The sequence below is a fragment of the Mastacembelus armatus genome, chromosome 11 (assembly GCF_900324485.2).
Source record: "Mastacembelus armatus chromosome 11, fMasArm1.2, whole genome shotgun sequence".
In the NCBI taxonomy this organism is placed as follows: domain Eukaryota; kingdom Metazoa; phylum Chordata; class Actinopteri; order Synbranchiformes; family Mastacembelidae; genus Mastacembelus; species Mastacembelus armatus.
This window is the reverse complement of record NC_046643.1, coordinates 6855416-6870140: the sequence shown is the minus strand read 5'-3', so window position 1 is coordinate 6870140 and position 14725 is coordinate 6855416. Positions and strand designations below refer to the sequence as shown.

Here is a 14725-nt window from a genome sequence, read left to right as displayed (position 1 = left end):
TCTAAGCGCCTTTGGAGGGGAGCTGGGGCCAGTGCACATTTCAAAGACACACAGTGTACATGCTACAGATAATGGCCATTATTAGTCACATAATCTACACTGAAAAAAATATTCATTCTTTCAAAACAAGTCAAAATAATCAGTCAGTGTTGAATAATACACTTCATTCTTTAAACTGCCTTAAACAAAGGAAACTATACTGAATGGAAACACACTTCCCCACTCAGTTTGAAATTGAAATGAAAAAAGGCAGGATTTACTATAAATAAAACTGGTAAAATGTGTGTGTGTGTGTGTGTGTTCATGATAAGGATTTATCAACACCAAAAGGATCAAAATCCCTGAATCCTAACACTGTGTTCCAAGCTCTTAATAAGACTTATGTCTGTAATGTAGATGCCTAATATATCTCAATCCCACAAAAAGCAAATAACATTTTGCTACTAATTCAGGTTTAATGACTAGAATAGTGTGATTGATGATGCTTGAATATAATACATACAAACAGTCAGTGTAACCAAGTCCAGAAGACTTGTGTGTTGGATGTTTTGAACAATTTAAACACTGAGCAAGTTAAAATAGACTATTCATCCATTATCCAGGGTCCCAACCAGGGTCACGGGGATCTGCTGGAGTCTATCCCAGCTCTCTTTGGGTGAAAGGCAGGGGTCCACCCTGGACAGGTCACCAGTCCATCACAGGGCCACATAGAGACAAACAACCTCACACACTCACACTCACTCCTATGGGCAATTTAGAGTCACCAATCAACCTGACATACATGTTTTTGGACTGTGGGAGGAAACCAGAGTACCTGGAGAAAACCCACACAAGCACAGGGAGAACATGCAGACTCCACACAGAAAGGCCCCTGATGGGTTTTGAACCAGCAGGGACCTTCTTGCTGTGAAGCAACAGTGCTAACAGGCTAAAGGATAATTGCATATAGTATCTCTTTCCTGTACAACATCATCAATAATGTAATTATCAAATAATCAAGTGTAGTGCAGATACACAATTTTGTATTTCTATAAATGAAGCAGATATTGAATTACTGGCCAGTACATATGAATAACTTTTATGATGACAGACAAGTAATTCATCACGAAGACAAAACATGTGCTCAGAAAGAATGTGAGTCAAATTTTTCATGTTTGCCACTTCTTCCATTTCTCTGCACCAAACCCCACCTCAGTGGAATATTAGGCTGGAAGAAGTACTTGAAGCTAAACATCGATTAAAAAAAAATACTGGAGCTTGTCAACAGCAGCTCTCGGACCACCCAAACCATAGACGCCTTGTCGACACAGACACACCGACAAACACAGACGCACACAGTGAATCACCTACAAAACACGCTGTGAGCACACACATTGTACCCTGGAAGAGATGACTGACACACACAGTCAGGGTGACCCAGTTCCATGTGGCTGGATTCAGTTTTGTTTACACCACGGAGCTCTCCAAGGTTTCAAAACGGTCACAACACACTGAATTTGTGGCCCAGCCATTTATAGCATTTTAATTGTATTACACATCACAACACACACTGAGACACAGTGGTGCTTTGAAGTCACTCTATAGCCTGTTATACATGTAAGCTTACTGTACACTGTATTTACATCTGGAGACAATTTAGCCCATGGTGGTGATGTTAGTAGTGGTGTGTCGTGTGTGTGTCTGACTTGACCTCCCAAGGCCCTGAGAGACTCAGATTCCACCACATCTGGGATGCCTATTTCCCAACCAGAGCCTGAGGAATTTTTATGTAATAGCCACGCTTCTCCTGTGTTTTCAAAACACTGTGAATGCCCAAGTGTTTGTGGGGCTGACCCATTTCAGTGGGAAGCATCAAGCTGTTTCTGCTGCCGATTGTGTAACGCTGTTAACCTGGGAATCCAAACAAACAAGGGTGTAGGACTGGCCGGTCATCGGCCTTTAAAGTTTGTTGGCTTATCCAGAAGGTGCAAAGCTTTGAAGTGTTCGAGGGTTTCATTTGCACTGAGTTTCAAAATATCTAAATATGTGTGTGCATGCATGAGATCTACACTTTAGTGTTGCTGATAAGTGAGGGTGAAGAGTGATCGGAAGCACAGGAGAGGTGTGAGTAAAACTGCTGTGAGTAAAACAGTGTAAAATGTAAATGAAGGATGTGTAAAAAGGCAAAATGCTTTTTCTTCCTTCCTACAAGTACATCTCAGCCCATTGTCTAGGTTACAGTCTATGTAACATCAAAATCAAAATTCACCCAAAATGGTATATTCTGGCTGCCAAACTCTTTACCCAGGCTCTTTCAAAATGTGTCCAAAGCTCTATTGCTTTGAAAAGTATACAGTATCAATATTATCTAGATCCTGAGCTGGAAATCATAGTACTGTCCAAAATAAAGGAAAACAGTCATGGTCTCTTCTCTTCTTGAACTTTGGGATTCTACTGAACTATATAGTGTGTCAAAAACTTCTTTTTGAATGAAACTGGAGTATTTATAAAATAATACTTGTAATTAAACATCAGAATGCTAACAGGTTTACATGGACCATGCAAACATACAGGTAACGTTTAGCATGGTCTTAGTGTAGTTTCTTATAATGTATATGTATAACGTATAATGTTAGCTCACTAATCAGCACTGAACAAAAAGAGGATGTATTGGTCCTTAAGCCAAAATACCGGACAAATGTATATTTTCATGAAAGGTTAGATTTCAAAAGATATTAGATTTGTCTTTTAGGAAACACAGTTGTCTGCACAATACATCAGGCCCATCCATTCAGTGGTTGTTGAGAACTTGGAAAACCACGAACGTCAACCTCATTGTGGTTCCAGAGGAAAATCAGGACATGGTGAATGTCAGTAGATTTCTCCATCTAAATGCATGGGATCCTGTAATGAAATGCTGCTGTTGGCTGAAACCCCAACACATGCAGGGGATAGTTTACAATATGTTTGCAGTATACAGTGTAAATTCTTCCACCTTCAGGATAATATATGAATAAATGAAAATTAAATTACTACTGTATTAGTAAAAATATTATCAGACAGTTTAATTAACAGTAATACATTTTAAAACAAGAATAAAAAAGCTATTTCTTGGTGAGTTAGGGAGAAGTCATGACCTCAACATCTCAACATTCATAAAATCCCATTATAACTGAGAGTCTGTTGATGGTACTCTGGAGACAGAGATCTTCCCATACCTTGTTATTTTTAACCCCTATGGTATAAGCTGTAATACGCCTAGAAGGGCTTGGAGTTTTTTTTTCTTTTTTTTTAGTCTGCTGGTGTAAATGTGTGGTGATTAGATGTGACATGAAGGTTACAGATCAGGTACAATCTGTCAGCCTGCACCACTGGCATCAGCTGGTTGGACATTAACGACCTCATATCAGAGACCTCCCCCTGTTTGAAGGGTTAAAGTCAGGTCCTGGGCGCACTGCAAGAAATGTCAACGCTCACAGTTCTTCTCGGCCTTAATAAGAGAACATTCAAATAGGTGGTTGTTTTCTAATAAAAGTGAAAGTTAAAGAAAACTCTTAAAGGGTAACGATTATTTTCTCACATGTTTTGCTAATGATTGGATTTAAACAGCTTGTAAAAAATAGAGCTCATTTTCTGCAGCTGGGCGGGGCAGAGAGGAGGTTTCCTCAGTGAGAGAGAGAGAGAGAGAGAGCGTGTGCGTGTGGGCGTGTGCGTGTGTGTGCGTGTGGCGCTAGTGAGAAGAGTCAGCTGGTCGGACAGTGCAGGGTGAGACCCGTGCATGTGTGCGAGTGTCTGGATGTGCGTGCGTTTGTGCGTGTACGTGCTTCGGGGAGGGGGGATAAGGTGAAGACAACAGAGAGGAGGACAGAGTTTTTTGGGGGGGGCAGCAGTCTGTGTGGAGACCCAGACGAGGACGGTTGAAGCGCGCCGGCTGCCGCTGCTCCTCCGTGCGTCCTGGACACGATTCCCGAACTGCCTCCTGCCCTTTCATTACCGTAAGCACTTTGGTCATTTGCTTTGACGCTAATATCTCTCAGTAGCAATGCAAACTGTGTATCTCACTACCAGCGCTTCTTCCTACGGCGTGTTGCTCGTGTACAGGGGGTGTATAGATGCTGTAACCACTGTTAAACCACTGCAGGCAGTCTGGCTGATGATGACTTTGTCTTTTTATTTCTGCAGGAAAATATGTCATTGCTTGCACAGTTCTCTAACACTTCATCATTGCAGTCACAGTTTCAGTCTCTAAAGTCATAAAATGACAGAACTCCTCAGCACACCAGGCTCCATCAGTGCAGCCTCTGCAGTCACTGTGTCATCTCCCCACTGTACCTGCTTCTTTCTCTAGTTCCAACTTTGTTAGGGAATTATCTGAAGCCATGGTGCTTAAAGAAGCCACTGCATCAGTGTGTGTGTGTGTGTGTGTGTGTGTGTGTGTGTGTTGATGGTCTGTCATAAAGCTCCATTAGCTGTGACTTAATGTAGGGTAATCTCTGCATGTTGCCGAACTTCCTTCTCTCCTTCCCTCATGGTGCATAAAGATGAGCACAGTAACATTAAAGCCTGTGCATGTAGGAGACCGTGAGCTTTCCTTGAGAATAATCAATAATAACCTGCAAGACCCTCTCATCATCTGAGTCCATTTGTGTTGGGAAAGATGTAGTCTGGTTGTATCTACAAACAGTCACACATGTGGCATTATTAAGTTGTCCCCTGCCCCATTTAATTCTCTAGATCTCCTCGTATGACCAGTAAATCTGAATTACTCCCTTTCTCTGCAGGAGGAACCACAAATGTCAGCAAATGTCAAGCACTTGGAGCTTTGGCTTTGCTTTTAGGCTTATTAGCAGTACATACGATCAGCCCCGCTTGCCCTTTTGGCCAGCACTTTGATTGGTATGAACACACATGTATGAGCTCACGCAAGAGCATGTCAGTGATAAAACTGTGATCACAATAAAAAAATAAAATAGAATAAAAAAGAGTGCAATTATCAACCGTGACGCACACACACACACATACACACACACCCTCACACACACACACAGTTAGACACACTCAGTCAGTCAGCAGAGTGACCTAAAGATAGCAGAGCCCCAGTTGAAACAGTAATTAGTGGGGTGAGAAGAGAGGGAGAAGAGAGGAGGAGGAGGAAATATTGTTTGAGTCATCTGATATTTGTTATACAATGACCTATACAGTGCAACTCACAGTGTATAAGAAAGTAAAGAGAGTCAAAGAGCGAAAGGAGCTACCTAGTGAGTGAGATGCAGATTTCAGTGTGTGTGTGTGTGTGTGTGTGTGTGTGTGTGTGCAGATTTAGTTTGCCGACTGTGTTGGAAGGAGTATCAGTAGCAGCACTTCCCTCAAATTTGCAGTGTATGTGAGCTGCAGAAATATCCATCTTAACAAGTCATTTTGTCATTTTTGTGGAGCACTCTTATTTTTCTTGAATTGAGAGAAAAGTCCAGTTTAGGAGGAGGATATCTCTAAAATGTTATTGCAGCTTTCCATGAAATTGGATGGGCAGATAGGAGTTCTTACAGGGGCCAGTTGATTAGATTTTGATGGTGATCTGGGATTTCCACCAGCAGGCGAGGATATGATTTTCTAGCCAAAACAATGAAACAAATGGAGAAAGAAACCTGACTCCAAAAATGACAACATGCAAGGCCAAGAAACCCATTTGCTTTCATATTTTAGTGGCTGGAATGAGTTTTGGGGTGTAACTGCAAGTTAAAGAATTGTTTTTAATACTAATGCAGGCATCTGGAATCAAAAGAGAACCCAGTAGTTTTTATGCTTCTAACATTGTAAGGATCAGTGTTGAAAATTGATGTTGATATTTATTTCCAAATACACAAATGTGCACAGCTTCCCCCTGCTTACTCATAGCAGATAATGCTGCACTATGCAGTGGAAATAACTTACTCCTATTTCAAGTTGCTCTAGAAAGCCTCACCACCCTCTCTCGCCCCCCTTTGCCTTCCCCATCAGTCTGCAGGTGGTGAGTGGTCATGTGTTGCAAGCTTGGGGAGGGTTTCTTATTTAGTCTTAAGCCCCAGGCTTTGTTTGGGAACTGACTTGTGTGTAGCAGTGTTTACATTGGATTTGCTGTGCACACGGTCATCTGCACATTCATTCGCACATGCAGGATTTGTTTTCCTTTTGGTAGAATGGGGTGTAGGCTTTTTGTCTTTGTTTTCTTCAGGCATACCAAATAGCCTAGATACTGGTTTTACAAAGGTGCTGTGTAGTCTTAAGCAAGAAGTGAAGTTGTGTCTTCTTCTCTGCTCCTGTGCGATGAATGCTTTGTTTCATTCAGTCTGGTTTGTGTGTTGTGTTCTTGCTTTGTGTACAGGGTCCTGGTGAGACCAGCTGGATGTCGTTCCCTACTCAGGGAACACTGAAGCAGCACCATGGCTTTAGCAGGTTGCCCTGACTACTTCTTACATCACTCAAAATACCAGGTAAATAGTTTGTGTCTCGTCTGAGTATGTGCTTATCAGTGGTGGATGGGAGCATATTCATCAAAAATGTTGCAGTTACAGTTCAGTTAGACTGAAACAGAAAAAATCTAAGTGACTATTTTGACTAAAGCAAAGGTTGAACTTTGCCGGTTGTGAGCTAACATACACAAAACAGTACACCAGCGTTATTGTAGTTAGTCAGAAAGTCTCCTGATTGATCATTACAAGCTCATTGATAATCAGAGCAATCTAGAGGTTGAGGCATGGCAAGTGGACTTTTAGTTTTTAGGTCGACCTAAAAACTAGAACAAAAAACTAGACCTAAAAACCTGAAGCCCAGTTGCCATGACTCAAACTCTAGATAACTTCACGTGGACGACTGAGAATCTCCACAGACATAATCAAAGCAAATGCCTTGATTTTTTTTTTATAGCTATCACTGTTCAGTATTGTACAGAAACAATGTTTGAAGCTAACTGATGTTGGCAGGAAGGCATGCAAACCTTAACTTCCTGTAATAATCACTGAATTACTAGCATGGTTTAACTCCACTTAAAGAAAAATCCTGTCCTCAAAGGAAGCTGTGTGGTCATTTTGCTCATTAGTGGCACCTGTGGACTGTGGAGCCAGATTTACTAACTTAATGTGCACTTAGCAAGCTGAGTTAGCTGTTAGCAATCACTCAGGTGCTTCTTCCATTGACCCCAGCAACTTTTCTGCATCTAGAGTTGGTGAGTCCAATATTATTACAATGTATAGAAATAATATAAATATCTGCAAACTTACCACGTTATAGAATGAAGTAAGCAATCTGAAAACACAACACAGGTGTATTATCGATTCATTTGTGATGGTTAATGGAAATGTTAGCAAACAGCAGACTCGTAGTTACATAGTTAGCTGCTGGCTAACTTTGTTTGTAAATTGGTGCTGGTCTTTTAGCATACACCACACTGGAGAACCAAAACATGGGCTAAAGGAGACAAAAACAGGTTCATGTTAAAATGTCAATTACTACAGCTTTAAGTATGAAGAAATCTTTTAATTAAAACAGTCCTGACTTCATAGTTATTGTGTATGTATAGCCACATGTCAACAGTGGTTTGCTGAGTACTTGCTTCAGAGTGAATGACCCCTGGCCTAGTTAGGTGAAATATGGCATCTCTGAAACACAACAAACCCACTTCCACTGTCCAACTCCTGCAGAATGATCCCTTTGTTTCTGAGCTTGGATTTTCTCCTCTCCAACCCTCCAGTAACCTAAAGAATTTGGCTAAAGAGCATAGTGGAAGTCTATAAATAGAGCGCTAAACAAACAACAATAAGCTGTGGGCTTTGTTGTGTGACCGGGCTGAAAACACGGGATTGATGGCATGACGTCTTACTTGGTCCGATAGGACAACGGAGGTGACGTAGCCTCAGCTGCCTTATTCTTCTTAGTGGTGTTACAAAAATGCAGCCCCCTGCTAACCCGAACCGTGGGACCGCTGAGCCCCTGTTGAGCTGACATTAGGTTGGATTGGTTCAAGTTAGCTTCCAGGAAAAGGTTTTGCACCAGTAAGACTGCAGTGAATAGTGAATTGAATCCCCATAGAAAACAACATTCCTCCACCCTGCATCTTGTGGAGTAAAAACAGAGTTCGAGAGTTAGAGGGAAAGAAGTGGGTTACAACATTGCCATATGTGTGTGTGTGTGTTATGTAAAGCTTGCCAAGTTGACATGACACAGCATGGCACACACACATACACCCTATGGGCTCTCTCTGTAGGCAACAACATTAGGTTAGGTGTGTATAATTTAGTGTGTATAGATAAGGAGCAAATGAGCCCTCTTTTTTACATACTTATATAACCCTATACATAACACTGGCATGTTTGGGAATCTGGGCTGCGTTCCAGGCCTGTCTCTGAAGTAAGTGTGTGTGCGTGCATCTGTCTGTCCTAGTGAGTACTTTGGATCTGTGCCACAGATGTCTCAGAGGAAGTTGCCAGCAGTCCTCTCTTTCCTTCTGTCTTTTCCTTTCCATCTCTGTATGCATGAGTGTGCATACGCTGGAAAGCTCTAAGAAACCACAGTCCACAGACTCGATGCTCAGCTGAGTTATGACTTTAACAAGTCAGAAGAACGGAAAGAAGGAAGCATTTAACAGACCCTCTCTTCTGAATGTCAGTATTTGTGCCAGAAGTCCTGAACATGTCTGCTCCATCTCAGAACAAGGTCTATAGTTCTTCCTTTATGTTCTTAGAGATCAGAGGCTGTGACTTGTGCTTGTGCTTTTGAGGAAGCTCAGGGAGAAAGTATGCTGTTGTCAGATGTCCAGAGTAGTTACAGGATGTCTGCCCACGGACAAGAGGACCCATAGATACCTCTAATTGAATCAAAGTCAACCTCTGCTGACTTTAAGAACAACGGCATTAGGCAGAAAAAAATGTAATCCTCATAACGCAGGACATGAAATAACTTCTTCAAAAAAAGCTGCGAGAGATGAGTCTTCAGTGTTTCATGCTTGTTTTTCAAGCAGATGCATTCTTGAAATGACCACAACACTAAAGCAAGAGAGGGAATCAAGACTAGGATTCCTTGAGAAAAGAGAACAAGGAAGCAACACTGGACAAGATCTCTTCACATTCAACTCCAACAGCAGTTTGAACTGTACAATGAACCAATATTAAGAAATATTATAATTAATAAATATATGAGTTTTTGTATTTCACCTGATTTTTTTTTTAGAAGTACATGTATGAGTGTCAGACACCATGCCCATATTGGTACAGGCCAGTGGAGAAATGTTGAACATATTATGCTACACATTTGGTTCAAATATAATATTTTATTATTAAATTATATTAATATTTAATATAATATATATTAATATTAAAGGATATTTTTAGGAACTTTGTATTTTTAACTATGGTGAGTGATCAGTGGGTCAACCTGTCGACTTATCTGCTCTAAGACCAGCCCAGCTACCTTGCTCCTATCTTCTGCTGCTGTCATGGCTGGGAATCACTTGTTTGAACTTCAGAGTGAAAACAAAGTGAACATTTTGCCGTATATTTGGGAATCTGCATTTTGTGTAATCAGAAAATATATTTCACTGCCGTGTCTTTACTAAGTTTACTAATTCAAACATTTCTTACTTTCATAAACATTTCATACTTTATTTGTCAAGTTACTACTTTCTATTAAGTCTGTTTTTCTATGAAAGTGGCTCCTGCTGTGTTAACAGTCTGTCCCTTAGCGTCAGCTGCATTTGTTTTTAATCCCTGTAGCATGAGTGGGTGGTGGATTGATAGTCACTCCATATTAACAGGATCCAGTGAAGTGGGGATGCAATGTTCAAAAAATGAGCCATCCTAGAATTTGTAAATGAAACTGAGGAGTCTATGATTTTAGTGCACCAACATGTATAAAGTCTGGTATTTCAGAATGTGAGACTTGGATAAACAACATTTGCATGCTATGAGCATCCACTGCAGCCCTGAATCTGAGGCTGCCTGCCTCACTTTAATGGGCCTGACAGCCTCTGATTAGAAGCAGAAGTTGGAACGGTTACATTTCTGTGTGATTATTAATGAAAATGTGAAATCTCAGCAGGGGCGCTGATTAATTATGCACCGCTGCTGAATGTGTATATATTATTGGTTTTGGAAGGAACTGTTTGAGAATACTTTTAACACAGCCTGCCATTAATCAAATGTTTATGTCTGTGTATTTTACCAAAGATACAAAAATCAGTTCAGTACAACTATAAACACAATTGACCTCTGACATGTTTGGATAACATGTTATATGAACTAGTTCTGTAGCATAATCACAAGGCGCTAATATGGCTTAGACTAGGGGTTCCCCCCTCGTGTTCCTTGAGTGCCCTGTTTGTTTTCCAATTCTCCCCGTCCTTCCAGCTTCTGATTACATTTTTATCACCTCATGGTAATACAGTGAGAAGAAGTAAGGGACCCCCTGGCATTTACTGGTTTTCTAAATTAATTTGTCATAAAATGTGGTCTGATCTTAGTCTAAGTCACAATAATATACAAACACAATGTGCTTAAGGTGATAATACATGAACATTTTCATTCTAATGTCTTTTTTGAACACACCCATTAAACATTCACAGTGATGGGGGGGGGGGAAGTGAACCCATAGACTTGCCAACCAATTGGACTCTAATTAATAAAATGAGTTTGAAGGTGTGGTTTAAAGAAACTTCAATTGATAAACACTGACATTTTAGGTTTGCTGTTCTGCTGATGTAAACCATGCACTGCAAAAAGGAGATCTCTAAATCTGAATCTGAGTATGATCTGCATAAGGCTGGAAAGGGACACCGAGTCATTTTTAGGCATCCATTAGTCAACAGTTAGACAAAATGTCTATAAATGGAGAAAGTTTAGTACTGTGGCTACTCTTCTTAGAAGTGGTCACCCAGCCAAGATGTCAACGAGGTAAAGAAGAACCCACGAATAACAGCTAAAGGCTTGAAGACATCACTGGAACTGGTAAACGTCTCTATTCATGAATCTACCATACGCTAGTCTTTGAACATGCAAAGTGTCCATGGCAGAACAAATGGAGGAAGCCACTGCTCCAGAAAAAAAAAAAAAATGAAGTAGCAACACTACTGGGAAAATTATTGAAACACAAAATTTAACTTTTTGGGAAGAATACTCTGTATGGTGCAAAAAGTGCACGGTTTACCAACATTAAAACATCATCCCAGCAGTGAAGCATGGTGGAGGAAGCACCACAGTTTGGGCCAGGTCTGATCCCAGAGCTATCACAAGTGTTTGTTTAAAGTCATTGTTGCCAAAGGAGGTTTGACGGGCTATTAATTCCATGGGTTAACTTATTTATTCCTCCAGCACTGAATGTTTAATGTGTGTGTTTGATAAAGACATTAGATAACGCAGTAATCCAGTTAATCCCACTTTGTTTTGCCACTTTATATTAACCATGTTCTCTCATGTCAGAGAGAAACATAACCAGTATCTTATATGACTAATTTATAATATTTATAATTAGTTACAGTAGTGACAATTATATGGATATTAGTACTTGCCAGTGTTTCCAGTTTTTCTTCACTGATCATACTCCTGCATGCAAACAGTTCCCACCCTCCTTTTAAAAAAAGTTAAAATCTCTTTAACAAAACAATAAATTGTAGAAAACTCCAAAATATTATATAAACAAGATTGGTTAATGATGCTCTTGTGAAATTTAAAACACAAGAAGGAAGGAGTGACTCACCAGCCATAAAACTACAAGAACTAAGCCTCTCCTCATGTAGTGTACAACATATACCCTGTGCACTAGTAATAACAAAAATGTTGTTCAATCCACATCTGCAAAATACTTTTACTGTGAAACCAGGGCCAACTTTGGTGTCATGACTTTGACATTTGGCTTTCTTGTCCCTTAAAAACCCAGTTAACCACTCAGGTAGCATCAGTACACTATCTCTTCAGCTTATACCCTCAGAGAGACTGCACTGTGTGTTTTTATGGGGAATGTAGCCATTAAAGCAGACTCCTTTACAGCATGAGTGCTGGGAAATGCAGTGGGTTGTTCGTTGGTTTTCATGTAGCTATATATTAACACTGCTGCTACTAATATCTTTTGCTAGAACTAGAACACAGTTCCAGCCTCTACACAGTGTACACAAATACACTCTTATGTTCAGGAAAAGGCCATCCCAAACTAGTGCTGATAGTGCTGAAAGAAGGATAATAGCTGTTAACATGCATGTTCTCATGATTCTGGTTTTTACCAAAACCATAACCGAACCTCTTCAACCATTGATTTTATCCTTTGGTTCCTTTAAAATTTTAGAAGCACATACGTATAGTTTATGTGCCTGTTCCAGCTCTACAAGGCAGCAGCATGATTCTTATAGCTCAGTGAATTGTCAAGATGCTGCATGCCCACTAAGCTCACTAATTAACACGCTAGCTCCTGTAGTTTTAATCCACACCAAAAAGTATAATAACAACACTACACTTTTTGTGGGACTTGTATATGCCAGAGTACTTACCTTGCAAGAACTTGCAAGGCAGCGAGTAGAAACTCCATGAAGGTACAGCTCACAGCCAAGAAATTGTCTAGGGAATTAAAACTAATTGTCGTTTTTGCATTTAGTGCATATTAGACAAACAAGGTGTAACATTTTAATTTGACAACTGGCGGAAGTGCTGGCACAACACCACAGCTTTGCAAAGTGTTTCTCCTTTATGCTAAGCTAAGCTAACATATTTATGAAGTAAAAGGAGTCGATTTCACTGTGAATTCTGGGAAATGCTCACTGTTGGTTTTTTTTTTTTTTTTGCATGTTGGCTTCCATTCATCTCATATGATGAGTAAGGTATACTCTATATGACGGGGAGTTTACTAGTTACGCTGTTGTATCTCAGTGAGTTATCTGTAGTTGCCTGCAGCCTTTCTCAGTCAGCCCTTAGGCCCTGCAGCCAAGTTGCCTTCCTTGGAAAGCTTTTGGCTGCTGCTTCTCAGAGCTATAAATCTTACTCTGGGCATTTATGGATGTTTTCGAAGCACCGAGGGGAGCAGCAAGTGGGTGTATGTGCATACATGCACACCAGGACCTCTGACCACGAGCAATTCCTGGAAGCAATGCTTCCACGTTCTTCTTTTTCCTGGAAAAGGGAAGATTGAAAAGTTGCTTGGCTTTTTTCCCTCCCTTTCTCCTCTGCAGCTTTTTTGCCTCTAGGCTGCTTCAAATTAGACAATGTGTGAGGATCTTGGCTGTGTGTGCATGTGTCTCCAGACGTGTGAGAATAGTTAAGTGTGCCTGAGCTGGTATGTTTTTGCTCTAAAAATGATTGATCTGTGTTTTTTAATGCAGATATTAGTTTCACATGTGAAAGTTTGAAATGAGTAAGTGTAGAAGTGTGTGTGTGTCTTAGAGAGGGGGAGGAGGGACAGGGCAAGGGGTCACAAAGTCACAATGCCACAGGGTCAAAGTATCACTGTCTCTGAATGTAAAGGGAAGCATGAACCCACCCTTTGTCTGACCGTCTGAACTCTGTGAAAATAACACAGTGTCTTAACCCTTCACTAAAATATCTGACATCAACCCCCTGTGTGTGTGTGTGTGTGTGTGTGTGTGTGTGTGTGTGTGTTTTAACCACACAGTCTTTGCCTTTTTTTAAAATTTGTTCTTTTCATGTCTTTTGTTGTCAGGAAAGCATGGACCGCACTTCCTCTCGTCGCCCGGAGGAGCTGATTGTTTCAGGCTTTCAGCGTTCAACTAATCAAGGTTTACACCATGGTAACTCTCTTCTCCTCTCCTAAACATGAGTATATGAAATATGCCTATTGATCAGCAATCTCTTCATCTGCTTTTCATGCAAAAATGGATGACAGTCCTGTCCACATTTAGCACTCCCATATTTCCCATTTTTTGTGGGATCTCTCCTTCACCAAAATCTATTTGCTGGATCACTCACTGCTTTTCGTAGAAATCTCCCCTCCCTCTTCTATCTCATCTTCATCTAGGACATTGTCTCCCTCCATCACTGCAGGCTCTGCTCTCCAGATGGAGGGGTTATAAACAAGTATTAAAGTACAACCACACACCCCTTTTTTTTAGCACTGCTCAGCATTTTTCTCTTCTGCACCCCCCTCCCGATGCACACATGCATGCATTAGCTTGCAGTATATTCCAAGAAAGCCCTTTGGCCGTAATGGAAAATTGGAAATTCTTGGGAATCCTTTTGGCAGGCAGCCATCCTGACTAAAGGAGAGGTAGTAAATTCTCCTTCCCTGACCTCTTTTTTTCCCCCTGGGTTGGTGGTGAAGTGGATTGTCATGGTCATGCTCATGTTAAAGTATTGTAAATTTGGCTTCATGAGAATGTGGTGAGTGGATGATGTGTTTATGTAGGCCTGTAGGTCGCCCAGTGCCGGGCAGAGGGGAGTTTATAGTAAGTAGGCCATAGGTCTTTGGGGCATGGGTTAAAATAGTAGGTCCAAGAGTGCATTTGAATTCCATTTCCTAGGATTTCCAATCCCAGTTTGTTTGGTATTGCAGGGTATTTTCTTGTTTCCAAAGCTACCTAAATAGTGACGTGTAGATGATGAGGCATCAAGTTGAGTTGTTTCAGCTGCTATCAGATCTGATGTTAAGCCAATGTAAAACTTCTTTAACAATCAAACTTCATTGGTCAGTCCGTCTAAATCAAGAAGCAAGGGCTTTTTTATAGTTAATCATTGGTGCCTCCCTTAGGAACAGTGCTGTTGTGTGTGCATTGAAACATCTG

At 40.7% G+C, this 14725-nt stretch overlaps 1 protein-coding gene across 1 annotated transcript in view; it reads left to right on the top strand.

Moving 5' to 3' along the window:
* The first annotated feature begins 3721 nt into the window (after positions 1-3721).
* The window catches only part of LOC113126991 (growth factor receptor-bound protein 10-like), a 35716-nt gene continuing 24712 nt past the window's right edge, over positions 3722-14725 (top strand). Inside the window, exons 1-3 of the mRNA XM_026301174.2 lie at positions 3722-3974; positions 6341-6449; positions 13648-13735. Of these exons, the coding sequence (XP_026156959.1) occupies positions 6399-6449; positions 13648-13735 (139 nt within the window). The 5' untranslated portion in view covers positions 3722-3974; positions 6341-6398. The remainder of the gene's footprint in view (positions 3975-6340; positions 6450-13647; positions 13736-14725) is intronic.